This window comes from Podospora pseudocomata, chromosome 6, assembly GCF_035222375.1.
Source record: "Podospora pseudocomata strain CBS 415.72m chromosome 6, whole genome shotgun sequence".
Lineage (NCBI taxonomy): Eukaryota > Fungi > Ascomycota > Sordariomycetes > Sordariales > Podosporaceae > Podospora > Podospora pseudocomata.
Genome location: NC_085890.1, coordinates 2,036,525 through 2,062,029, shown reverse-complemented (window position 1 = coordinate 2,062,029; position 25,505 = coordinate 2,036,525). Strand labels below are relative to the sequence as shown.

At 54.4% G+C, this 25,505-nt stretch overlaps 10 protein-coding genes across 10 annotated transcripts; 4 read left to right on the top strand and 6 right to left on the bottom strand.

Moving 5' to 3' along the window:
- Positions 1-968: 968 nt before the first annotated feature.
- On the bottom strand, positions 969-1,328 carry QC762_0095450 (uncharacterized protein; the record flags this gene model as incomplete). The annotated part of the gene is made up of 3 exons (XM_062884100.1): positions 969-994; positions 1,116-1,225; positions 1,252-1,328. The coding sequence occupies 3 exons, from the start codon at positions 1,326-1,328 to the stop codon at positions 969-971; spliced, it is 213 nt and encodes a 70-aa protein (XP_062740680.1).
- Positions 1,329-1,350: 22 nt separating this feature from the next.
- Positions 1,351-2,103, bottom strand: QC762_601120 (uncharacterized protein; the record flags this gene model as incomplete). The annotated part of the gene is made up of 1 exon (XM_062891810.1): positions 1,351-2,103. The coding sequence occupies one exon, from the start codon at positions 2,101-2,103 to the stop codon at positions 1,351-1,353; it is 753 nt and encodes a 250-aa protein (XP_062740679.1).
- An 897-nt stretch (positions 2,104-3,000) lies between these two features.
- Positions 3,001-4,972, top strand: QC762_601130 (uncharacterized protein). The gene is made up of 3 exons (XM_062891811.1): positions 3,001-3,364; positions 3,419-4,542; positions 4,621-4,972. The coding sequence occupies exons 1-3, from the start codon at positions 3,163-3,165 to the stop codon at positions 4,906-4,908; spliced, it is 1,614 nt and encodes a 537-aa protein (XP_062740678.1). The 5' UTR covers positions 3,001-3,162; the 3' UTR covers positions 4,909-4,972.
- A 2,686-nt stretch (positions 4,973-7,658) lies between these two features.
- Positions 7,659-9,889, top strand: QC762_601140 (uncharacterized protein). Its single transcript, XM_062891812.1, has 2 exons — positions 7,659-8,432; positions 8,487-9,889. The coding sequence occupies exons 1-2, from the start codon at positions 7,878-7,880 to the stop codon at positions 9,660-9,662; spliced, it is 1,731 nt and encodes a 576-aa protein (XP_062740677.1). The 5' UTR covers positions 7,659-7,877; the 3' UTR covers positions 9,663-9,889.
- Positions 9,890-10,476: 587 nt separating this feature from the next.
- Positions 10,477-14,687, bottom strand: QC762_601160 (uncharacterized protein). The gene is made up of 2 exons (XM_062891813.1): positions 13,051-14,687; positions 10,477-12,741 (listed from the first exon to the last, which is right to left on the bottom strand). The coding sequence occupies exons 1-2, from the start codon at positions 13,296-13,298 to the stop codon at positions 10,686-10,688; spliced, it is 2,304 nt and encodes a 767-aa protein (XP_062740676.1). The 5' UTR covers positions 13,299-14,687; the 3' UTR covers positions 10,477-10,685.
- An 865-nt stretch (positions 14,688-15,552) lies between these two features.
- Positions 15,553-15,828, top strand: QC762_601170 (uncharacterized protein; the record flags this gene model as incomplete). Its single annotated transcript, XM_062891814.1, has 1 exon — positions 15,553-15,828. The coding sequence occupies one exon, from the start codon at positions 15,553-15,555 to the stop codon at positions 15,826-15,828; it is 276 nt and encodes a 91-aa protein (XP_062740675.1).
- Positions 15,829-17,089: 1,261 nt separating this feature from the next.
- QC762_601180 (uncharacterized protein) lies at positions 17,090-19,603 on the bottom strand (the record flags this gene model as incomplete). The annotated part of the gene is made up of 2 exons (XM_062891815.1): positions 17,841-19,603; positions 17,090-17,788 (listed from the first exon to the last, which is right to left on the bottom strand). The coding sequence occupies exons 1-2, from the start codon at positions 18,528-18,530 to the stop codon at positions 17,090-17,092; spliced, it is 1,389 nt and encodes a 462-aa protein (XP_062740674.1). The 5' UTR covers positions 18,531-19,603.
- Positions 19,604-20,050: 447 nt separating this feature from the next.
- Positions 20,051-20,964, bottom strand: QC762_601190 (uncharacterized protein; the record flags this gene model as incomplete). The annotated part of the gene is made up of 2 exons (XM_062891816.1): positions 20,051-20,595; positions 20,680-20,964. The coding sequence occupies 2 exons, from the start codon at positions 20,962-20,964 to the stop codon at positions 20,224-20,226; spliced, it is 657 nt and encodes a 218-aa protein (XP_062740673.1). The 3' UTR covers positions 20,051-20,223.
- A 241-nt stretch (positions 20,965-21,205) lies between these two features.
- Positions 21,206-21,619, top strand: QC762_601200 (uncharacterized protein; the record flags this gene model as incomplete). Its single annotated transcript, XM_062891817.1, has 1 exon — positions 21,206-21,619. One exon carries the CDS (start codon positions 21,206-21,208, stop codon positions 21,617-21,619), a length of 414 nt encoding a protein of 137 aa, XP_062740672.1.
- Positions 21,620-22,415: 796 nt separating this feature from the next.
- Positions 22,416-25,219, bottom strand: GEF1 (glycerol ethanol, ferric requiring protein; the record flags this gene model as incomplete). The annotated part of the gene is made up of 4 exons (XM_062891818.1): positions 22,416-24,482; positions 24,537-24,886; positions 24,952-24,967; positions 25,031-25,219. The coding sequence occupies 4 exons, from the start codon at positions 25,217-25,219 to the stop codon at positions 22,416-22,418; spliced, it is 2,622 nt and encodes an 873-aa protein (XP_062740671.1).
- Between the last annotated feature and the right edge of the window lie 286 nt (positions 25,220-25,505).

The window sequence follows — 25,505 nt, the reverse complement described above, 5'->3', positions numbered from 1 at the left end:
TGGCCGCGAACTGTATGTACATAGGATGACCTATCCAGGTACCTCCCCGGATTTGTGTCAATGGGCCGCCGGTACCAATCCTGGCATGGCAGGCTCTGCCTTTGTGAGTTGGTGATACACGCCCTCAGTGGTGCAAAACTAAGCCAACGAGCCAAGGGGAGAGGCTGTGGCCGAAAAAGCTTTGCGAGCCAAGAAGTGGGACAGCAGGTCGCGAGGACAGCAGGTCGCAATGGTATTCTTTGCGCCCCTTCGTCCCAAAGCCCCCCGCCCAAATTCACAATCGGTTCTGTCCCATCCTTCTGCCGGGTGTACCTGATCCCTCACTAGGCTCGTTGTGGTGTCCTTGACCACAGAGATGAGGTTGGTTCGCACCGGTGGTGGGAAGCATGATAACTGTCAGAACTCAAATGGCGTTGCCCGCTGACAAGATACCACGGCCAGACAGCGTTTTTACCCTGGTGCCATCCTCCTTTAAGGTGTTTCGCTCGTCGTTAAAGTGTGTATGTGGTATCGTCAGATGGCATTCTTGAAAAACGCGCATGCCATTCAGGCAAACATATCTGAGACTCCCATCATCAGCATGGTACAGGAAATCAAGATGTGACAGCTGTCAAGCTGGGGACAGAATGACCCTCGACTGCAGATTGCCGTAGGCATCATCGTGGCAGTCAAGGCAATCGAGTAACGACGCAGTACCAAGATGCACGTGCAACCGTTTTGGCAGGCGACCGGCTACTCGAGCTTGAGAGTCTGGATACACACCATCACCCTTGAGCGACGGTTATCATCGAGATGGAGAGACATGTCATCGAGATGCCTCTCCAAGGCGCCTATTATCGCTACATGTCGTGATGTCGTACTCTTGTCGTCCGCGTCCCGCGGCTGATGATAAGCTTCAAGTCACGCCAACCATCAAAAGCCGTGACGGCAGGTGTCGTGATTCGGACTTGGAGCCGTCGTGTTTTCTGTCAAGGCCACACCCGCCATCCGGGTTCTGGGGAACAACAAGCTAAGGCATGAGGCACAAGGCAGCGGTCGACCTTGGGTGCAATATCAACATTCTCTTCGTGTCCTGACTCGATCAACTCGCAGCTATCCTACATGACATGACGTACCGGATACTCCAGCCGAAGACCAAAAGAAAGCAGAGTTACCCCTGGCCTGCCTGCCATACGTGTTCCAGCTCTTGGTCCACGATAGTCTAAGATCAACCCCCGTCCTTATCCTTCTCATATATTGCGTGCCTCATACATTACGTCGTGGCTCATCAAAACATACAGCATCGCCGTGTCCGTCAAAAACGCCCTCTCGTGCAGCATCGGTGCCATGCTGGCCAAAAACATGCCGCGCTCAGGGGGCAGCCCGTTGCCGGAACCGAGAACGATTGGACCGGCGGTCCAAGGTCCCGTTCCAAGCTGGATACGTGGTGTGCCATTTTCCGTCATCGTATGTCGTGCTGCTGCTCAAACTTGGTTCGGGGACAGCAGCAATCGAAGTGACGACTATGACATCGGTGGTTGAGGGTAGGACTGAAGTTGGTGTCGCTGTTGACGAGCTTAAAAAGGACGAGATCGACACCAGTGTTGACGTCAAGTGTGAGGATTCGATGGGTAGCACTGGTTGGGCCGACGATGTCGGGAAAGGGTGAGCCGTGCTAGTTGCAGGCGTGGATGTGGGCTCGATATTGACAATCTGAACCGTTTTCGTCACGACGACAGTGTCTGTGATACGATTTGTGACTGCGGGCGACGTCATAAAAACTGTTTGAACAGCTGTCTTGGTAGGAGGCGTCTGTACCACGGTGATGGTCACGGGGTTCGGGGCGGGCTGATTGCCGGTACCGGACCCCCCTGAGCCCCCTGAACCACCGGGGCCGGAAGTGCCGGGGCTGCCAGCGCCGATCCCTCCTCCTGGGGACCCTCCCGGAGACCCACCCGGAGTCGTGCCGGAACCTCCTCCATCGATATTGACTACCGCATAGGTCGCCCTGGGCGCTAGGGCTGCTGGTTGTTGCAACGGCGACTCATGGAGCGGCAGAGAGAAACAAGGAAGAAAGAGAGCGTAGGATGCTGAAAGAAATAGAGTTGCTCGGTTGGAATGCATCTTGAAGGCACTGATGTGTCTGATGTGTCAAGATGCAGATGGCCGAAGGCAAGGCGCACAGCAGCCAGAGCGAGATGCTGGAAAGCTGCAGCAGACAGGAATGCGTTTCAAGGGACGGCAGACAGTAGAGAAGGAGAGAAGCGGAACAAACCTGAGAAAGCACTCATGGTGCAGGATTATTTAGTCGAGGAAAGGCCATGATAATTCAGATGGCTGGCTTCAGTCGCAGTCACAGGCTCTTGTGTGCTGAAAGAGAAAGTGTTTTGGGCGACGGGGAGTGCTTGATTTGGAAATTGAGGAGGTTGAAGCTCCACCCCTGCATTGCCCCACCTAACCCGCCCGCTCGGGAGCGCTAACGTACCCCTCCACGACCACACACCCCCAGCCACCTTTGATGGGCAGGGGAGGAAGAGAAAAGATGAGATGAAAAGTCTTATCGAGGAGCAGAGACTGTCACTGACTGTGTGAAACTAGTTTTAGATGTGGGCTGCTTTTGTACTCCATACCGAGACAATAGTATTGTCAGACTGGAGAGAGAGAGAGAGAGAGAGAGAGTGTGTGTGTGTGTGTGTGAGAGAGAGAGGTGCCGACGACACCCGGGGGAGGCTGGTATTGAGTGTGACAAACGGGATTCGGGTGTGGCGCAGATGCCGCTCGGGGTACAGATGGAGGGGCAACCCTGACAAGAGTTCCAAGGTTGGACATTTTCACTTTTTGCTGTCACTGTCCAGACCACGCGAGCGAGGAGTAGCAATTAGGCACAATCTGCTAACATTGCATCGCGAGGCAGCGCTTCTTTATAGCCGTCTACATGGTGGCCGAAGCTCGGGAAGATGTTCGTTGGGCTGAGCCGCTTGGCAACCAGCAAGCTGCTGCTGAGCCACACATTGACGCAATAGTTCTGGGCAGGCTCTCAGCAGTTCATGGCTGTGCGATGCGGGGTGAGGGGCAGAGAGGCTCAGAGGCAGCCGGGCCTGGTGCCTCGCGCTGGTGGCCATTGATCTGCAGGTCACATCTAGTTTGGGAGATAGGTATGTAGTATATAGTATATAACCATGGATGAGCAACCATTCTCCTGTTCCTGTCCTTCCTTCCACTTGCATCCACCTTGAAAATTTGTTGCTTCTTGGCTGCTCCTCTGCTGCCAACCACCTAACCGCTACCCTCTACGAATCCATTTCTTGTTTGCCAGAGCCAACAAAGATCTCGCGCATTTGCAAACAAGGACAAATGTCTTACTCAGGATACCCTCCGTACGGCCGTAAGTTCGAGACTGACTCCCAGAGCATCATGGCGCATTACTCACGAAACCAAGAACCCCCTCCGCAACAAGGGGGGTACTACCAGCAACCACCGCCCGGCCAGCAATACGGCGCTCCTCCTCCTCAAGGCCAGTACTATCAACAGCCCCCTCCCCAGGGCTACGGACAGCCTCCCCCGCCTCAACCATATGGTGCCCCCTCGCCCCAGCCATATGGCGCGTCATCACCACAACCATACGGCGCTCCCCCACCCGCCCAGCCATACGGTGCTCCTCCACCTGCCCAACCGTACGGCGCTCCTCCCCCGGGCCAACCGTACGGCGCTCCTCCTCCGCAACCGTACGGCGCGCCCTCCCCGGCTCACCAATACCCTGCTCAAGGTGCTTATGGCGCTCCTCCTCCCCAGCAAGGATACGGTCAACCCCCACCACCTCAAGGCGCTTACGGTCAACCTCCTGCCCAGTACACACCGTACGGCCACCAATATCCCCCGACACCTGCCTCGCCAGGCTATGGCCCCCCTCAAATCATCGCTTGGAGCCCCGATGCCGACGCTCAGGGCTTGCGGGCCGCCATGAAGGGCTTTGGCACAGATGAAAGAGCTCTAATCCGCATCCTCGCCAACAAGGATCCCCACCAGATCCGCACCCTCCGCGACGCCTACAGCCGAATCCACCGTCGCGATCTCGAAAAGGACATCAAGAGTGAAGTTTCCGGTTGGTTCGAGACGGGCCTCATCTCCATCGTCCGCGGCCCTCTCCTTCACGATGTCCACCTTTTGCGCGATGCCATGGCTGGTATTGGCACAAAGGAGGCGGTTCTGAACGATGTCTTGCTTGGCAGGTCAAACGCCGATATGAACGCCATCAAGAGTGAATATCACCGCGTGTTTAGAAGGCGTCTTGAGGATGATGTCAAGGGTGATTTGAGCATGAAGACGGAGAGGCATTTCATGATTGTGCTGGGGGCGACGAGGGCGGAGGACTCGGCGCCGGTGGTGAAGATGGAGATTGATAGGGACGTGAATGATCTTTACAATGCGACCGAGGGCAAGGTCGGGACGGATGAGATGAAGGTGTGCAGTATTTTGAGCACGAGGAACGACAACCAGATTCGGGCTATTGCGTATGAGTACCAGCAGAAGTATGCCAGGAGTTTGGAGGATGTTATTCGCAGGGTAAGTTTTGCCATACCATATGTTCTTGATTTTTTTTTTTTTTTTTTTTTTGGTTGTTTACTGACGTCAATATTGCAGGAATTCTCTGGACACATGGAAGATGCTCTTCTTTTCCAGCTTCGGCAGGGACTCGACAAGTACATGCATCATGCTGCGCTCCTCGAGGATGCTATGGCTGGCGCTGGGACCAAGGACCACCTTTTGACCAGCCGCATTATCAGATATCACTGGGACCGCACTCACATGCAGAACGTGCGCGGTGCCTACGAGAAGAGATATCACAGAAGTCTCGTCAGCAGAGTCAGAGGTGAAACCAGTGGTGATTATGAGAGGCTGTTGCTCGCCTGTCTTGGCGAGGCTGTTTAAGCGTAGTCGGGCGGTTTACTTATTTTCTAGCCAGACATGTAATGATACCAATTTGTTATTTTATACCCTCAATATGCATGAGCTAAGCGTTGGCGCATGACGGGCTTTAAGCACAACCTCAATACTATTTTGTCGGTGGCTTTTCCAGAGTGAGAACAAACGGGAATGGCCAACGAAAAGATGTCACAATATTGGCTGTGCCATGAAAGCAAACAGACTGCATAATGACGATGGGTACATGCATATACCACCACCGCAGACATGTAACCCCAATAGTACCTCCCCACCAGATGATCTCAAAGGACCCTTCTCAACGGCAGAGTACTCCTGACCTCTAGACTCGAGCTAGGACAAAGCCAGAATTGATGCAACCTGTCACAGCTCTCCCGTGGGATTACTCTCAGCGTTTTGTGTTTCAGCATATGAGACCGGTACAATTTGACACAGATTGCGGGTAAATCTACGATGATGGTTGAAATATTTTTTTGTTAGGTAAGCCCGAGTCGCTTGGGGGTGACAACATGAAGCTGAGCTCAAAGCCGAAGCATTGCAGCAAGAAGAGAGGAGAGGGGGAAAAAAAGCAACAATACATGATATGATGACTTGGATACAAGGAATTGATCATGATGTTGTAAGCAAACGCGTGAGACGACGGGATCCCTGGACGCAATTGATGGTTTGAAGTGGAACCGTGGGAAAAAGTTTGTGTGTTGGCCGTGCACGGCCAGGGCTCCAAGTAGCGTTATGTACTGGTTAGCAAATATAATTGTCGCCGGAAGCTAGCTGGATTGGCTGTGCAAATTTAATTAAGTTGTTAATTATTTATTAAACATGATGGGCCTCCCCTTTTAACCGAAGGAAGCTACTCTCAAACGAGGGAAAACTTTTCTTGATAAAAGCAAAGGGGACGGCCATAGCGCCCCGGTCAGTAACGTTTTACTTTTACCCTGCGGTCCGCAGACATCACCACCACACACCATCACCATCACCATCCTCCCTTCTCTGCTTCACAATTTTTGGTTGGCAGTGTGACACATTGCACAGTACCGAGGTCTCTCTCTCTCTCTCTCTCTCTCTCTGTGTGTGTGTGTGTGTGTGTGTTGCTGAGCAGCAGCACTGCGGGTACCTCTGCCGCGTCCAAGCCCGTCCTGCACTTTACAGCAATTGGCTGGAAGCTCAAACTCGATGCAGATCCAGACAGCCAAGAAACATCACTGAGCTGCATCTGTGAAGGGTGGAAGGTCCTAGGGTCATGAAGGAGCATTTTGGATGCTTTCGGCTCGCAACACAGTTACATGAAAGCCACTTGCAGCAACCACAGAACCAGGAAGCCACAGCCAAACAGACAGTAAAAACCATGGAGGCTCATGGACAAGAACCATCAGCAGCAGCAGCAGCGGCAGTGACAAGCTCACCGTCCACGGGGCAACACGAAAATCTGCCGGCAGAGTCCAGTTCGGTGGTCCCAAGTATCCAGCAACAAACACCGTCACGGACGACTGAAAATGCCGTGCCCGTGGTCGGTGCTCAACCGGCCAGTTCGGAGACGCGTTCCGAAAACCCCTTCTCCCATCCCCGGGAACCAGGAACAGTAAATGGGCTTGGGGCCTCGATATCAGAAGCCATCGGCCGGCCTGGAAGTAGTGTGACCGAGCCACCAGTGGTAAAGCCGGACGGTGAGGAGGTTCAAACCTCCACAACAGCTCCAGCGCCGGCGCCAGCACCAGCACCAGCACCAGCACCAGCACCAGCACCAGCACCAGCACCAGCACCAGCACCAGCACCAGCACCAGCAACAGCACCGCCAGTCCTCTCATCAGCCCCTCCACCTGCGGCCCCAGCTCCAGCTCCAGCCCCAGCTTCCGTCTCAGTGCCTGCCCAAGGTCCCGCTCCCACCGGCCCGGCCCCACAACTTCCACCTCCGCAACAACCCTCGCAACAGCAACATTCTCAGCCTCCACCACCGCAACAACAACCACTGCCACCACCAAGACCGACTCCGGCAGCACAAAATCATCACCCGGCCCCGTCCCTGCCTTCGCAACCTCTTGCGCATCCTGGGCAAGCGCTGCCGCCATCGCATCAAGCGCACCCTGTGCACCCACCCCAATTTCACCCTTCAGTGCGTGCCGTGTCTCCACAAACGCGTGAACAAATTCCTCCGCCGCCACCGCCACAACCACCACAGTCGCAACCTCAATCGCAACCTCAGTCGCAACCCCAACATTGGCACCGTTGGACCGCGCCCAGCCATCCACCACCATCTGCCCATCACCCACCGGCAGTTCACCACGCGCACCAGCAGCCCCAGCACCATCACCAGCCACAGCCCCATCATTATCCCCAGCATACTGTGCCATCGCAGCTGCTTCCCCGGCGGTCCATGACTGACCGGCCCGTGATCATGGACCCGCCAGCTCGGAGGACCAGCCATATGCCGGCGCAAACCTCAGGAGGCTTCCCGTCGCCGACGCTGGACCATGCCAGCGCCAACCCCAAGTTTGTCGACGACTGCACGCGCATGACTTATGCGATCCAGCAGAGTCTTCCCGAGGCCGTCCGACGCATTGTGCGGGACCACTGGGAAAAGTGCCTGTTGGGCACAGAGTTTCATCAAGCTTTCATCGTAAGTTGCATATCTCATATTAATTACCCTCTTTATGTCTCGGTATTTCCACACTTTACCCGCATTCATTCATCCATTCTTTTGACGCACCCCCATCCCGAGCACCCATGCCCTCGCCCTCGCCTATTGTCCTCGCGCTTGCTCCCTGTAATGGGCAGAGTTGCTCTTGCCGGTGGGGGAGCTGTGGAAAGATACTTTCGTCAGTTGCAGGGCAAGAGTGGATGGCTTGCTTGTTCTTTGCCTGCCCGCCAGCTGCTTTCTTTATACCCTCGTATCTGTGATACGTCTCATTCTACCTTTGATCTGATTTTCATCTCACCTCCCTCCTCCCTCTCACACAGCCATGCCCGAATCGCCATACCGTCCTCCGCCCGGCTCGACCATTGTCCCGACTTCGCATAACAAATGTGGTCCGGTGCCGTTCCCACTAACAGCTCAACAGCTCAATGCTTCTATTCATCATGCGGTCCCGTCCATCACACAACGTGCCGTCCGCGACTTTGGAGCCAAGATGGTGGCCGACTCCATTGTCGACATCATGAACCACTTTACTACCGCGGATATCGACAAGGTCGCCGACATGATTATCGACAAGGCCAGCGACAACTTCCTCGACAAATGTCTGGAAAAGCGACTTTTGACCATCGAGGCCGCTCCACTGACCAATGCTCTCGCAAAAGCTGAACGGCTGGGGTATGAGCTGGGCGATGTGATCCCAGAACAACAACAGGGCCAAGCCCATCCGGCTGCCGCTGCTCCTAATGGCCACCAAGCTCACCCTACCCCACCGGCGGCTGGCTATCCTCCTGCTCCATCTGCTCCCCCGTCGTCGCAACATCCAATGCTTCAGTGTGCTAGGTGCTTCCGTACTTTTGCTCAGACTTCGGCTTTTGAATATGTGAGTACATGCCGGTTTTGACAAAGAAATAGCGTGCTGACCTGCTATGTGTAGCACACTGCATACAGCATTTGCACTATATTACCACCCACCTCGGCTGGATTCAAGCACTCATGCCCATACTGCGGTCAGGGCTTCACAGAACTAGTAGATCTGAATGGCCACCTCAACGGTAGAGTTTGCGGTCATTTTGATACGGTCAAACTTCCTCGTGGGCCTGGTCGACCCCCAAGAGTTGCTCCCGTTCAGCATGCTAGCCCCGTACCGATTGCCTCATCGGCGCCAAACGGGACCCCTAACGCTTCCTTGTCAACTCCAGCGCGATCCCAGCTCGTGAATCGCGCATTGGCAGGAACGCCGACAGCCTCACCCATCCCGGGCGACCCATATGCTCACCTCACACCTGAACAATTCCAAGCGATGAACGAGGAGCTTCACGAGGCTGAGATCAAATACCGACCAAGATTTGCCGAGGCGGAAGCCATCCCTGATGAAAATGAAAGACGCCAGAGAGTCGAGGGTCTCAGGAACAGCTTCGGCACCAAGCAATCGATGATCCGGAAAAAGTACGGAGTCAGGCTGCGTGAACGACGCACCAAGGCGGAGATTCAGGCTGAGAGGGAGCGTCTGGGCATCAAGCAGGCTGAAAAGGACCAAGCGAGGGCGTCCATGGGGCCTGCTGGCAAGACAGAGGATAGGCCAGTGGTCATTAGCGATGTCCCTGTGCCTGTTGTTCCGCCTATGCCTGTTGGGCCACCGGCAGCTGGGTGGGTGGCTGCCAATACGCCAAGGCCAAATCCTGGTGCTGCCGATGAGGAGGAGCACGATGCGAAGAGGAGGAGGACGGACACGAATGGGGGGTATCAGACGCCCTATAAGACTGGGGTGGAGGATACACCCACCCGCAAGGTCTCGGCCAGCTTTGATGGGGCAGGTGGTTCAGGTGTTCAGAACACCGGCAATCCTTATCCCGCGCTTGGAAAACCCCCCAATCACGCCGACCTCGCAGCGCAAGCCGTTGCTGCGACGGCTGCGCTGAATGGCCAGAATGGGAACAGCTCCAAGCAACCCATCGCTATCGACGATGGTGATGACGACTCGGACTCGTCGGGTGATGACGAGGATATCCCTTCTACGTTGCCCGCCAACGTGAGGAACAGCCTGGGGGCGTCGGCGGCTGGCAAGACGGGGAGTAGAGCTGGCTCCACAGCGTCGATGACTCCTGGATAACCTGACCATGGCAAACAAAGAAAACTATCTGTACCAAACTATTGTTTTACATATATTCCCTTTTTCTTGTTTCTTTTGCACATATATATACCTACTCAACCACGACCTTGCAAGCCTTTGATATAACACCCATCATCATCAACATCATCATCATCATCAGCTTTTCTTTTTTGCTACTCATTCTATATCTGGTCTGGCTTTTAAGTAGAAAGTTTGGGAAGGAAGGAAGAGGAAAAAGCAATGCGTGGGTGGTATAGGTTTTATCAGAGGGTGAAAAAGGTTGGTTGGTTGGTTGGTTGGTTGGTGTGGCTGGGGGTAAGTTATTTGTTCTCTTTTTTCATGCATGGCATAGCGTGGCAGGCAGGCGATAGGCGAGACAGGGTATTTTTTTTTTATTTTTTTATTTACTTTTCCTGCAAAAGATGGGTATATTAATTGAGTAACTGTTCATACAAAAATCGACCAGACACCTTCATGAATGGCTGTTTGTGTTGCTCTATTTACTCTGGTACGTGGTTCCTGCCCTCTTTGCTTGGGTGTTCGGTCTTCTCAGACCTAGACAATCCATCTCAGTGGACTTACACACGTGTGCGCAGCAGGCCCCCCTTTCATACCCTCATTGTGTATGCTATTCACAACTGACATGACATCCTTTCCCCTGTACACAGCCATCTACAGTTAACAATATGTATTTCTGTACACTTATATACGTGCTATCCTCCCCAATGAATCCCCATACACATACCCTTCTCCTCCCCCAGCCCACCCCCTTTTGATATCCTTTTATTTCTTTCCATATCACAACCCACCCCCCCCCAAATCCTTCCAAAACTAGCAAAACAGCCAAAGCAAGCTCAAGCTAAAATGAACAAATCAACGCCAAACATGCTGCTAACAATCCGTCTCCCCATCAAATAAATAAAAAGTATCCATAACACCCATGACAAAACTCCTGCGCTAAAGATCCTGTCCCGTTCCAACAAAAACCCGTACCGCAATCCCCTCTCCCTCAAAAATACCATCCTAGTTCGTAACTCTCCTCACCCACAATCCCGTCGGCTCAAACTCGTTATCCCTATCCAGCCTCTTGTAAGCCCGGTGCAGCTTCAAGCCCAGTTCATACTCCTCCCTCTGCACCTCAGACAACTCCTGCTTCAGCGCCTCTACCTTCTTCTTTTCGATTTCCCTCTTTCTAATCACCTCCTCGCTGTTCATCAGCTTGTCCGTCGGCATCATCTCCGTCATCTGGGTAATGGACCTGTTGATGTTGATTCGCCTGTTTGCCAACGCTCTCAACTGGGCATTCAGCAACCCGACGCGATCCTGGGCTTCACCCTCGGGTGGTGCTGGAGGGAGAGACTTGTTGATGTCTGAAGCACGAGAACTGGGGCGTTCAATGGCCTGCGCACGGGCAACAGCTGGGTTTACCATCCTCAACTGCTCCGTATGGGTGGTAAAAGGCGACGTCATGAACTGGTCGATCGGAGACGTCACCGGGCTGTTGTCAGAGGACGGGTCGATCTTGCCGCCGTGGTGGAGGCCGACTGGGAGTGAGGGGACAGGTGGCTGGTCCTCGTCAACTAGCTCGTCGCCGTCGTCCCGGGTTGTACCCGTGTGGCTGGTGGCGTATGTGGTTATGCTGAAGCGAGAGGGAGGCTGGACGTAGCTGTCGTTGTTGGCCGCTAGGGTAGCCGGCGGGGCAATATCAGGAATAGTGAGCGGAGAAGTGTGCTGTGGTCCTCGAGATGGTTGCGAGTAGACAGAGGAGACCGAGTCTTGGTGTTGATGGTGAGTATGTACCGGAGGTGGCTTTCTGCGAATCACGTTGGACTCGTGCGGGCTGTTAAACTCGGGGCTGGTGAGTGCGGCCATGCTGGGGACGGCATCCCTGGAGAGCTGTCTGGCAGCCATGGCTGGTGCATCCCCCCCGCTGAGCGGAGTGCTCGAAAGCGGCGGGCTCGGGTAGCTCTGCGCATTCTCTGAATGGAGGTAGGCCGTCGGGGGAGTCAGCTGGGACGGAGTGTGCACGACATTGTGCGACGCCTCCCGCAAGCCGGCCCTGACCGTGGACGTTTCAGTTGCGGGAGGGCTGATGGGTGGGGTTTGTCCTCGCCGTGGCACACCCCCTAGTGAGATGCCAGGCCTTGGTTTGTCTGCTTGTACTGGTGTAAGAGTTCTCCTGCTGCTCTTCTCGGGGATCCTCAGGGGTGCAACTTCAGGAGTGTCGTGGACGGGCTCAACGATGGCAGTTCGGCCGCTCGCACCTCGCCAACCAGGGCGGTTTGATGTGAAGGCGCCCGCAGCGGGATCTGTGTCATGCTGAGGCTCTCTCTCCCGGCCAGCAGCAGCCTTCTTGGCAATCCTCCGCACTCTGTCAGCGAAAGATGGAGGCGCTTGTGTAGGACTGGTCTGCGGGGATGCCCAGGCAGTTGCTGTAATTCCCAGACCTTGAGAACATTCGGCAGGAGGCCCTTGAGACGGCCGAGCACGGTCAGCCGCCGTCGGTTCACCTGTCAGCCGATCCCAGCGGGGTGGTTCTTGACGTGGTGGGTGGTCCCGATTAGTAGAGTTTGACTCGCGCATGACGGTACCTGACTGCTTCCTCCGTTCCCTACGCATCATGGGAATGCTGGTAGCACCACCGCCACGGCTGTTGGGAGCCCGGCGAGGCGACTGCCTGCCTGTCTCGGGGGTGGGCGTCTGCTGCCGTCTCGAGTGGTCATTCTGAGCACCGTTGTTGCGGAAAGCCGGGTGCTGCTGGAGAAGAGCTGCTGCGTGATCGTCCTCCTCTATTGGGGAGACATCGCCGGGCAAGAAGCGCTTCACCCCCTCAGAGTCGGGCTCCGGAGAACTTGGCGGGGAGATCTCCTCCGCCCCGCCGCCGCCGCCGCCGCCGCCGCCGTAGCGGTAGCCGTACTTGGTAGCCACGGTTTCTGTGTAGTTCGAGACTGGCGGTGGTGCCTGTGCGTCTTGAGAATACACAGACGACGGTGGTCGGTAGGTGGAGGTGCGGACCTTGATTCGAGCTGGGTTGCGGGGAGGTGGCTCTTGTATTGCTGCGCGGGGAGCAGATGTCTCACTGCAGCACAACGTGACTCTATTAGCAATGGGGAAGCGCAGTCGGATGCAGTCAGCTGCGGTGGATGGCAAGAGACTGGAATGAAGGAAGAAGTAATTGAAAATAGGTGTCCAGGTGAAGTCAAGCCGCCCGACTGGGTTCGTGTGTAGGTAAGCATGAGGCACTGTAGTTGCCCAAAAAAAGCTCGCTGCAGCCGAGCCCACAAAACAGCAACACGGCAGGCACTCAGCAACTCGAATGTGACCCCCGCCTGACTTGGGTTGGAAGGAAGAGGGAGGTGAGATGATGGGAGAGCAAGCAGCAACTCACAGGTGAGACTCCAGAAATTCTCGAGGCGGCCGTGGGGGAGGCGGACCTCCCTTGATCGAGTAGCTGTACCCTCGGCTTTTTGGCGCATTATGGTTGCTGTATCCCAGACCTAATCTCAGCCCCTCGTCGTCCTGCTTTTGAGGGAGCTTCAACCTGTCCCACATCATAGGCATAGTATCTGATGTCCTTCCCACAGCCCCAGTTCTCCTCTTGAGATCCCTCTGCCTGGGCTGCTCTGTCCGTAGCATTTATTAATATCTCTGGCCTTCTCGCAACTGACGATTTCCGCGCTCTCGAATAAGCCAAGTTGGACTGCGAAAGGTGGGGATGGCGGGATGCGGGCAAGGCCGCGTTAGATCGTCACAGCGTCGGTTTGACCAAGCCAGGGGTGCATGAGCCTTGATATCTCCGGGAATTAAGTAAAGACGGCGCTGTTGGTCTCCCGCTCGGGGTGAGAATTGGAACAGGACTTATTATGTGAGGTGAGATTGGAGGGTGTCGGGACCTTGATAAGTCTGGCACACACTTTCTTCAGATGCCGGGTATCGTTGTTGACAACACCAGATCTGTTTGAAAAGGTGCTGTGGAAGGATCAGGTTATTGGCTGTGGCTGTTTTGATATCAACCGTTATTTCCATGTGGGGCAGCTCACAGGACTTCTACAGCCAAGTTGATGTTTTGGTGTCTGTTTATGACCTGAGTGCGAGGATATCGGTCATTGGGTCAGAGCAACCCTTCGCCACCGCAGCGCGCACGGCACTGGGTCGTGTTCGGTGGTCCTCAGCGCGCGGCTTCGGGGCGTTGACGCGTGATTGGGGACGCCTCGAGATTTGTTGGTCTTGGTCACTTCTCGCTACTGCCGGGTGGTGTCGGTGAAACGGCCGGATCCTGCAGTCCCAATTGCCTAGCCAAACCCAATGTCCAGAACGACGGGATGAAGTGTCTAGATATCTATGATCTCTCTTTCTCTCTCTCTCTTTTCAGTATCTAATTATTACCCTGTTGCCGATCATGGAAGCATCTCAACTCTTCAGCCGCTTATAAGATCCGTCAGATGGTGGTCCGCGCCTCGCCTCAGCATGCACGGCTGGGAAGCAGGCCTGCACAGGCCTTGGAAGAGAGACAGATCGTGCAGGAAGCCGCCATGAGAACCCTTAAAAATTCCTGGCAGCGGTGCAGCAGCTGAAGAAGTAAGCTACCCTTGAAGTTGCAGTGGGGCGAGATGGTGCATCTCGTGACTCTGATTCAAAAAGGCTTTGATGTCTTTCCTATGAAAATAATGATGTAGATACAGTGTGATAGTCTGGTGTGAATGCCGCTAGCGTCTGATATTTTTGGAAGATGAGAGGGGCATATCTCTTGTTTCACTCTGAGGATCCACCCTGCACCCCTCCTGTCCCTCCTCCGAACACCTCGGAGCTTGTACGACTTCACATCATGAGCTCGAGCAGCGCCGCCTTCTCGCATCTGACGCTTGCCGAGCTCCTTCTCCAGATTTTGCTGACAACGGATGGGAAGAGGGTCTCTCAGACGGCGGCCGCTACCGACTGATCGCCAGGGCATAGCATCTGGGGGCCAGCTCAGACAGCTCTTTTCTGCAACAACGACATCCCGTCCGGCATGAACTGTAAAAGTCGTAGAAGGCATGGATGAACCTAGGAATGGTTCGAGCGAGTACATCAACAAAACTCCCGGAGAACGCAGACCGAGCGTGATGAGCAAGAGACCTTCTCATGCAGCAGCCCATTTCATGCGGGTTGGTCTTCCTGTCGCCAACCCTAACCCCACCCTTATCACTTACACGATAAGGACTTCTTCAATCAGACAACTCATCCAAAGAATCGCCCGTTTTCTCGTCAACATCTCGCTATGTCATTCCACATCGTCATTCCGGCCACTGGCCCAATCTTGCGCGACCCCATGGCGCAGTCTATGCATGTTTGCCAGCGCAGCAAGAACGGACAAAAATGGGCAACCATCTATCTCGTTGGTTCCTCACCATCTCCAACCCCATCCCACTTTTTGTCCCTTCCTTGGCTAAAGCTTCATTCCCAGCAGGGACCTTGTGTAAGCGTTGTATTTCCTCAACGGCGCAGTCAAAAAAACAACAGACAAGAGAAAATAAAACCCACTGAGCACCGACTCACCGCCATCTCGTCCAATCTATACTGCTTATGGTACCATATGCAACAGCAGCACTGCGGCACCGCCAATATGTCTCGAGCTTGAAACCAAGCAATGGTCACTTCCAGCTCACCCGCATTTGGCCATCGAGGGTTTCATTCTAGACGTGACATTCGAGAAAGGATCGGCAATCTAACCACTATTCTGGAAACTCGCGTGGCTCACATCCTGAGACTATAACCTTTCAGCTTTGTAGCAACACCACTTCGGGTTGGGTTGGTGGTGGGCTTGGTATGAGCCACGCACCAGTTCGAAAACTAACTGCTGCAGCATCGCGGCGCAGTCTCTTCACACCTTCAGGTTTCGGTATTCAGGGCAATGGGCTTCCCGCGGCGGATAAGATTGGCAAAACCGAAGTTGAAACAACTATCGTCAGTTGAGCACCTGCATACAGGTACATATGGGGGGCCAGCTCCTGCTCTCCTGGTCTGCCGGTCCTATCGGAACCACGGGCAGTTGTGTCTTGAAGACTTGGCGAGTGACGATATGCCTAGACTTGGTGTGGTGGCAAAGGTTCTAGTGACTACACAGCCGCAACGACGTCAGCTGGGAATTCAAACACGAAGTTGGAGGGAAACAAAAAAACTCTGGTGAGAGGGAGAAATCAGGGAATTTTTTATGCAGTTGGGGGGGGGGGAAGGGGTTTGATTTCAGCTGGGGAGGATATGCTCTAACGAGATCGTGGATAGGAAGCTGAGGGGTATTGCGAGGTGTTGTTGCCCGTCACTTGATGGGCTATTGCAAGGTTGAACCAAGACACAACACAGGTGGGTTTATCTATGTGGGAAATGGTTCACTTTATCCACGTTGATCAGTTCACTGTACAACTCAGAGCCCTTCTCTGGATATCAAACACCAGTCTCGCACCGGGCACAAAAATCTTAGCCCGGTGTCTATAGCACCCACCTATTCAATTCAATCCAGTAGCAACACAATCATGACACACCAAGGTGACTTGACGCAGATTATGATGCCGCCCACGCCTCAATAGATGGTCAAAGATAACATGGGCCTCGACGAAACTCGGCAACCTTGCCTATCCAGACTTGAAAAACCAAACCTCTCACCCTTTTCTACATCAGAACAGCCCGTACCATATCGACGTTCCCCTGTTTGAAACAATCAACTCCAACCGCAACTGCACCTCCTGGTGACATGTGACGCAACGTTAACGACCCCCACCGACATCCTGGTTTTCTCTTACAATACTTGACATGATTTCCAGCCCCCTATGACCCCCCAAACTACCTGAGGAGTTTCTGGTGTCGGTAGAGCGGATGAGGGGTCTCGGTGGTGGGAACGAGATGGACTTTGGTTTCTTTGGGAGGGACGGGTGGTGTGTTGTTGGGAGTTGGGTTTGTAGCTATATGTGGAGAGAGATGCAGGGATGAGGACGGGGGTGGTTGGTGTAATATCAAGTTGGTGGAAAGTCGAGACTGAGGTGTGAAAGTGACATGGCAAGACAGGTCGGTCTTGTCTTGAGAGTGAGGGTGACGGTTGCTGCCCGGCGGGGTTCGGTTTTTAGAATGGGAAGTGGGATATCAATGGTGATGTCGAAGACGGAGGCTGGAAAGGGGTGTTGGTTGGCTGTCTACGTCGGTGTTGTCGCCGGCTGCTTCCTGTCGTAGATAAAGGAGAGGTACTGTAGTCGGGCTGATATCCAAGTTGGAAGGACGTTGTAAACCTTGCGAGCTGACCGCGCAGTCGCCAGAGAGGATCACTTAATCCAACTCACAAACACGGAAAGAACCACAGAGGCTATTCGGCAGTTGTGGGTATAAAAGTTGGAAAGCTCTTCAACCTTTGAGGCGATTTTTATCTGTACAAAGTCATCTTCCTTCACTCCCCTCACTCTCTACAACCCCTTCCCCCTCTCCCCAACATCAACAACAGTAACACTAGTAACCGTATCCATCTTTATCCCCCCCCTCTCACCCCTCCCCCCATCCCCACCCCCCATCATCCCAGTCAACGTCTCCTGACTATCACTCTTATTCCTCCCTCTCCTCTTCCCCCTCCCCCTCCCCTCCTCCCCCTTCCCAGCAGCATGCACCCAAACCAGATTCCCAAACCTCCTCCCCACCGGCGTCCTAATAATCCCGCTCCCCCTCCAACCCCCCATCCCCAACTCGGGCACCCCGAAACTCCCAATCCCCGACTCCTCCGAATCTATCCCCCCCTCGGTAAAAATCAACCTATGCCTCGTCACCCCCCAAAGTAGCACATCCAACCACCCATTACTCGCAATCAAGGCCCCCGCCGTACAAAAATACGATATTGGGACATGAGCCCCAGCCATGGTGGCTATCCTCCCGAGAGCGAGGGGCAGGGTGCAGATTATGTAGATTAGGGGATAAAGCAAAAACGCTTTTTGTTGCTGGTTGGATGGCAGGGGTTTTGGCTGGGAGCGGGTTAGTCTACTTTCGGTGTGGGATTTTGCACGCAGAGATAAAAAGACAGAAATGTAAAGGGCCGAGGTGAGGAATAGAGAGACAAAGATCCAGAGGTAGTGGAGGGCCAGGCGGTGGGTTTCGTAGTGGATGTTGATCCAGCACTGGCGGGTTGTTAGTATGACGATTAAAGGGGGGGAGGCAGAAAGGCATTACCCAGGCTGCGGCTCTAACGTACAACCCCCCGCCGTCTGCTCCGTTCCTGGTGATGATAACCCCCAGACCCGCCGCGAGGTAGTTGAACACCCAGAGCCCAATAACGGTGGCGTAAACTGCGCGTTGCGGAGGGGTGTAGTTCCGGACTACTGCCAGATAGGTGTGGACGGCGATGGCGGTGATGAAGCAGCTTGACGAGAGGTCGCCGGTGGAAACAAGCCACCCCTGAGCCCAGCACGCGGGAGTGTGAACAATGATACCATCTCTTCCTAACCAGACTGCGTTCAGCAAAAAAGCGCTGGCTTGGTGGATATCGGCCAGGAGCAGGTTATAAACCAAGACGAGGAACTGGTTTGGGTATGCCTTCTTGCGTGGTGTCGACTCGGCATTCTCTCTGCCGCGGCTGTTGTTCCTCCTGCACGGTGGAAAGAAATGTCGCTCTGCAAGCCCAAGCGTGAGATCGATCGACGAAGGTGCCTGAGCGTTTGTAGACTGTTGCCGTTCCAATCTCCATTGCTTGAGGTGCCATCGCACGAGCTTGACGGTGAGATACACGAGGAGAACCGTAGAAGAAACAAACGACAGGCCGGCCAGGACGGAAACACCCCAGAGACCTCGACGGTGATCCAGCGGTAGAGGGGTCAGGCTGTCGATCTCGTTCTCCGGAGCATGGGGATTCTCTGCCGCCATCTTGAAGTCTCAAGATATGCCCAATATCCTCATCGCCAAGTTTGAAGTGACATACCAGAACGAGGCGGAAGCATGTGGGTCAGAAACAAATAGTTGTGTAAATGTGGCTGTCAACGAACAATGTAGAAGCCCAAGTCTGTTCAAGTATGGACATATGTCAGATTACACACTGCCGGTCCGGGTGCCACGGGTGCTGTGCTGAGCAGAGGGGCCCCGGCTGCGGCGCTTTGGGATGAACGATGGGCTCTTGGACGATTTCCTCACGATCTCCGCTGCGTCTCTGCGGCAAAGGTGTCATGCAAACAGACAAGTGCGAAAATAAGGTAGGCTGCGTCGGGTTGCAGAAAGCTAAGGGGCTGTCCGACTGGTTGACGCAAAGTGCTGTGCCTCAGTCAACCATCCCCAAGTTGTCCACCAGCGACCACTTCTTGGAGAGGATCAAGAAAGAGCCTTGCTCCAAACCGCTCAAGTGAGAATGAAATCCACTGTTTCGTTCAAAAGCATGGCGGTGTCTCGACTTGGAGTGACACGCGGAACATTAGCTTCCACAGGGCCCAGTACCTGTTTTATTGCCAGGTAACCAGCCACCAGGAACAAGGCTTTGTTTGAACGCGGCTTGATTGGCGTAGTCTGGACTCCTGCGTAGCTGGTAAACGTGGGAGAAACCGTTTGTGGGTAACGCAAGTGTCAGATAAAACGAGACAGCAACATCCGAAGTCAGGCACATCGGACGGCACAGATCGGTACTTGGTGATGGGTTACACAACCCGGTCAGATAGGAAGGTAAGAAAGACGGGAGCCCTGGACCGGCTTCATTCCCTCCGGCTCACGAGGAGAAGCTTGCGCTAGTGAACAATCGGACTCGAGAACCGTGCATGCTGGAAGACTTGCTGGTTCATTTCGAAGTGCGTAGCATCGCATTAGAAGGATCTAAAAGAACTGATCCTGCGACGCTGAGCAAGTCGTTCCCCCCGAGTTAAGCCGAAGATCCCGAGAGTAGATGACGAAGAAGACATCGTCACCACGGTGGTGGCTATGATGAATCCACGGGAGGGGCATATGCATACTGATTCAACAGACTGTGCTGAGGCCATGGATTCTTCAAAGAAGCCGCTCAGGACTGAACGGTGAAAGACAGATGCCTCGAAGGAAACACGTGCCGAGTCCCGTGACAGCCCACGGTGAAGGATGCTCCAGAGTGGGTCTGTTTCTCATTGGCAATCGATGGTGCAATCCGCGCTAGTCCCAAAATGGATGGGTTGGAAGAACATGGCCTTGAGGTGTCGACGACATCGACCCTTTCTCCTCCTTTTCTCCCTATTTCCTCTTCTCTACAGCACCTGCGACCGCCTGGAGATGTCTCCCTTTCCCCTGTATTCCATCGGTACCCCTTTTGTTGCGATGCGACACTCACCCAGCATTTGACAACCAGTACCCCGAGAGCCACTTCCTCCTTGGGACCATTATCCACATCACGATGGCACGCTTCAACAGTCAAGGACAACAACAACAATGTTCAGTTCGTAGGGAAGTACATCTCTCATTGTCAAATCAGTCTGCATTATCACTACGCTACTTGGTGTGGTCATGATCATTATCCAAAAGCAAATCCCTCCAACTCCGAGCAGCAAGTGCTGACAACCAAACGCCGGCTTCCCTTATTATTCCCATGACAACAACAGCCTCCCCTTTCTCACAACTTCTTTCCATACGCCGAGTAGTACCCGCAGTTCTTGATGTGGCTTTTCTTCCCTGTCTCTTCATTGAAGATATGGCAACCCCCCTTCGCAACATTTGGTGGCGTGTACAAGTGAAGTGAGACAGCGAAGTCGCTGCCTCTGTTCCAGACCCTGTGTACACCGAGCTCATCGGCCATGTATGCTACCTGGTTCTCCTTGTACACCTTCTCCGATATCACTTTCATTGGCTTCTCCTCCTCCTCACCCGCCTCGGGAAAGGCATATCTCGTTTCTGTCAAGTCGCCGCGGAGGATTTTCATCAGGCAATGCGCGTTGCCGTGGTCATGGATGGGGCTCCCCTTTCCAGGAGACCACACGAGAACAAGCTGTTTTCGTCCAATCAGTCAATCGCTCAGGGGCAAGTAAACAAACCCTCCCGTCAGGGGTCAACACTGGGCGGGGAGACATACCAAGTTGCTCTTGCCGTTGCCTTCGTCCACTAGGTTCCTAGTGTATCCTCTGCTAGCGTCGCCCATGGCGAACTTGGCCCATTCCCTCTCGTCGGACTTGTAATCCTTCATCAGCTTGGTCAGGAACTCGACGTCCACATCGTCCGACGTCAGACCAGATGATGGTCCTAGAGCTTCCTTGAGTGCCAGGACCAGCCTGTCGAAGCGGTTCATGTCGACATTGAGGCTGCACTCAAAGGCAGTCAGGGTGCCAGGGCGAACAGTCTGAACGATACCAACCGCCATACTGAAGATTGCGAAGCGGACTGCGACTTGGGAGGAACACGTTGCAAGATGGTTGACGGGTTGGAAGGGCTCCGATACTGTCCGTTGGTGTGGAGCTCAACGGGATGGCCGGCAATAAGATTCACAGAGCGGATGATGGTCCAAAGGATGGTCAACAATCAATGAGGATGTTGTTGATGTCTTGTGGTTGTTCAGAGGAGTCTTGAGGGTCGATGGATAGGATAAAGGATGGGGTTTGAGGATGTTGAAAAGGACAAAATGGCGGTGGAAGGGACTTCCAACTGGGAGGCAGTCACCCCGGGGGTGGTTGAACCACAGCGGCGCTATCCTGCCGGTTGGCACCGATCTCGGTGGGTCATCTAGAGGGGTGGCACGGCTAACCAGACCATGTGACCCGTTTCTTTACGTTATTCCAAGTCGGAGAGCCCAAATATCGTCGGATACAGCAGCCAGCGTCAGAAAACGAAAACCACAGCCGAAACCTTGTTCGTGTTGGATTTCTGGTGGTTTCGCGATGGTATCAAGGGTGGCATGGGAGGTGGAAGCAAGTTGGAGGACCAATTTCAAGAATGTTGGTGTCGTCACTCTATCAATCGGGTGGGCCGGCGTTGGAGTCTTTGAAGGTGGCACGGACCTTCTGTCCAATACCCGTTGATCGCTTGACGTGTTCACCATGGTCCGAACCGGTCTTGACAAGGCCATTGTTCAGATGAACACCACGAAAACATGCAGGTCTTCACGATAGGCAGATGGTGTTGGGTAACGTCTCGCAAGGAGACCCTGAAAAACTACATTTGGTCAGCTGTACGACCTTTTCCACCTAGAGTTTCCATGCACCGTCAAGGTTCGTCTTGCATCCAGCCAACACGACGCCAATGCAAAGCACAGGCCGACTGGCTGAACGCAAGATAGGGTCACGAACATCTTCATCTCTGCCACTCGTCGGTGAGACAGCGAGTTATAGGCAAAGAGACGGTAGGATGGCTGAAATCGAAACGGCGTCAGAGGTTTCAGTGATGTCTTACCTACAATCAAGCTCCCCAGCAGGGAGCAAGGGTAGAAATCTCTATGCCATGTTGAAATCCCTTGTCGAACCTCCGTCTTCCCCGAACCAAATGATTGGACCAAATCTCATGCCGTGCTCTAGGGGGGCAAGTGGCGGCTACCACCGGGCGCGGTTCCGTTCCGGTCCCGCATCCGCTCCCCCCGGGCCCCCTTTTCCGCCAAACAAATGGGTCCGTCCTTGTGTAACAACGCACTTTGACAGTGCGACTAGATTTCTATCTTCCATTGCGCAAAATAAAGCGCTAGATACACCCCCATTCCATCTCCCGCACCTCCCATTACCCAAACACAATATTTGTTGTAATAACCCAAAAAACCCACCCCGTTTTCCAAAACGCCTTACACATACATCATACACACATCTCTTCTAGATTCATAACCGCACATCACCTCCTTGTACTCCCCCTCCGCCTCGTTCCCCCACCACCATCATCATCCTCAACATCCTGCTCCAACCCCCCACCCCCCTCATCAAGCTCCATCTCCGTCCCCTCCAATATCCCCCCTGCCTCCTGCCCCCTACTCCCCTCCCAGCTATCCCTCAACCTAACCCTCCCCCCACTCCACCCCGACACCCTGTCACTGACCCACCCCGCAATCCCCCTCATAACCTCCCAAACCCTCTCCTGCCCCTCCTCCTCAATCCCCAGCATCTCCCTCTCCCGCTCCCCATGCTCCGCCGCCTCAGCCTTGAACTGATACTTCAGACAGTCCTTCACCGTGACCAACCCCATCAGGCGCCCCCTATGCTCGATCAGCACCACCCTCGGGCCAATCTTTCGAAACAGCTCCATCACCGTCTCCAGCGGCAACCTAGGGTGGACCGACAAGGGCGTGAGGTCGATATAAGGCGAGAAATCAATCGTCGTCTGGGTCGAGGTGCTGTAGTCTGGTTCGTGTTGCTCCCCATATGGAGCGGAAGACGAAGAAGGGGTGGCCGGGGCGTAGATTGTCGGGATTGGGTCGATGTTAGTCCGAGGAGCAAAGGTGCACTTTGCCAGAGGCGAAAGGGTCCTCTCTTTCCTCGCGCGCTCAGCCGCGTAGCAGAGCTCCGTCCGGCCAATGTAACCTAGCAGGATCTTGTTGTTTTCGTCGTCCACAATTGGGAAACCTTGGTAAGAGTCCTTGGAGAGGAGTCGCTCCACCGCCTTGAGCGTGAGACCCGTCGAAGGGATCGACACCACATCCGCAATCATAGCGTGGGACACGGGCACCCCAAAATTGTGGTCCTCCTTGTTGTCAAGATAGGGAAACCCGCTGAACCAGATCATCCTATCCGCTATTCCCCCCTTCCCAAACAACTCGCTGACTGCCTTGGTCACCCCGACGACAATCATCGTCGGAAGGATGTAAGTCAGCGCCCCCGTAAGCTCAAACATAATAACCACCACCGAAACAGTGATATGCATGATCCCGCTCAACGCCGCCGCCGCCCCCAAAAACGCATACGTCCCCGGCGTGATGCACGGCACATCCGGCTGGCACGTCGAAAAGAACACGCTCCCCGGATTCGCCTCATGCAACGCCTGCACGATAATCCCCACCGTCCTCCCAAACGACGCCCCAATCGCCATACTCGGCACAAATATCCCAGCCGGCACCTTGCACCCATACGAGATAATCACAAAGAAAACCCTCACCACCGTAGCCACCAACAACGAAACCACGTTCCTCAGCCGATGATCCGGCTCGCACAACCCGTGGTAATCCTCCGCGCCTTCACACTCCAAAAACAAAATCTCCATGCTCTCCGTCATCTCAATCCTCAGAAACGCGTTGGGGTAGCAGACAATCGCCGTCGCGGCCGCCAGCAGCGTCGCCTCCAAGATGGCGTAGTTGGACAGGTACTTCTTCCGAAACGCCTGCACTCTCAGGTTCCACTTCATGACAAAAGCACCATACAACCCCCCAAAGATCCCAATGATGATGTAAAACACCACCTCGAAAAAGTGCCACGTCCTGTCGTACTTGACCTGGAACATAACCAGCTGTCCAGTACGAAAAGGGTTCATGGCCGCGAGAACAGCCGTCGCGACCAGAGCGCAAAAGTAACTGCGCCACATTGTCTTGAGGGGGAAGTAACTAGACATCTCTTCAAGAGAGAAGAGCACACCTCCGATGGGACTGCCAAAAGCAACCGCCACACCTGCCGCGGCGCACGCGCTGAGGATCTCCCTGGTTTTGGAGGCGTTTCGTCTGTACTTGGTAAACATTCTCGAGATGACGTTGCCGGTGCAGACGGCGTAGTGGACGCTGGGCCCTTCTTTTCCAACCGAGAGACCAGAACCGATGGCGAGAGGTAAGGCGATGGATTTGATGAGGAGGGTCCAGAAACCAAGAAAGCCCTTCATGACAAAGCCTGCGATGATGCATTTGATCTCTGAGATGCCCGATCCAGCCGCGTAGGGGGCGTATGATTTGACAAGCGTCGCTGCCGTAAAAGAGAAACAAATCTGTCACCCAGTCAGCATAACTTCAGAGCACAAAGGCATCCCGTCAACACCAACCGCAAATATGATATAAATAACATAATTCACTGGCTCAAACCCCGTCCACCTATGCCAGTCGGCGCACCCGTTGTCTTCCCCCCAACAGCAAAAGTTTTCGTTCAGGTAGAACCCCGTCTTGCAATACCCAAGCTTGATGTCGGAAAGCCATTCGGTGATGATGTTGAGAAGGGCGGCGTTGAGGCCGATAGCGGCGCCGATGATGGTTACGACGATCCATCCCTGTGCTGCCTCGTAAGACTCTAGTATCCTCTGCTTCCAGTCGAATCGGCCTGTGTCGTAGAGACCCGCGGTTCGTTTCCTTCGTGACTTTCTGCGTAGTTGTTCACGGGCGGCGTCTTGCACCCAGTCTGTTTTCCGAGTTTGGTCAGTGCTGGCAATGCGCCCATGGTCATGAGGGTTGGGAGGAGCATACCGATGGTTGTGAAATCCTAAGCACACAAGAAGATATTAGCTAATGGTCCACGAACGTGAACGAGGAAAGGACCACCAACCTCGTAGCGCTTGATCTTTGCTATCTCCTCCTCTATCTGGTGTTGCACCGCCATCCCCTGGCCATTACTGTTCTCCCCCCTCTCGGCGTTGGAAACCGCAAAGGACAGTCTCGAGCTGACGGACGGGCGTCGCACTGCTCGTGGTGCCAGGGTCGACGAGTAGGACGTCGATCGTGATTGCGGATTCATGGCGCCCCGGGCCACCTGTTTGTCGCTGGCGGTATTTGGGTCATTAGGTGGTTGACCTGGAAATCAAGAGGAGGCTGGTGATCGCGATTGCGTCGCTACAAGGCTGATGACATGTGGTGTGGTGGACTCAGCGGCTCTCAATCAGAGGGGTCCCCCCCGCCTGGAAAAAGGCTTGGCTCAGCCGCTAATTCAACTCGTTCGTCCCTGGCAGCTTTCGGTGGGGTTCTCAACGACACCTCACTTTGAGGCCTGTAGATTTGATTGGATGCGCGCGCCATGGATCCTT

Bases quoted from the DNA above. Each gene is read 5' to 3' on its own strand.
- QC762_601130 (XM_062891811.1), top strand. From the start codon at position 3,163: ATGAGCAACCATTCTCCTGTTCCTGTCCTTCCTTCCACTTGCATCCAC. The intron at 3,365-3,418 runs GTAAGTTCGAGA...CACGAAACCAAG, and splicing joins AGGATACCCTCCGTACGGCC to AACCCCCTCCGCAACAAGGG. The intron at 4,543-4,620 runs GTAAGTTTTGCC...TCAATATTGCAG, and splicing joins TGGAGGATGTTATTCGCAGG to GAATTCTCTGGACACATGGA.
- QC762_601140 (XM_062891812.1), top strand. From the start codon at position 7,878: ATGCCCGAATCGCCATACCGTCCTCCGCCCGGCTCGACCATTGTCCCG. The intron at 8,433-8,486 runs GTGAGTACATGC...TGCTATGTGTAG, and splicing joins AGACTTCGGCTTTTGAATAT to CACACTGCATACAGCATTTG.
- QC762_601160 (XM_062891813.1), bottom strand. From the start codon at position 13,298: ATGCTACGGACAGAGCAGCCCAGGCAGAGGGATCTCAAGAGGAGAACT. The intron at 12,742-13,050 runs GTGAGTTGCTGC...GTTGTGCTGCAG, and splicing joins GAATTTCTGGAGTCTCACCT to TGAGACATCTGCTCCCCGCG.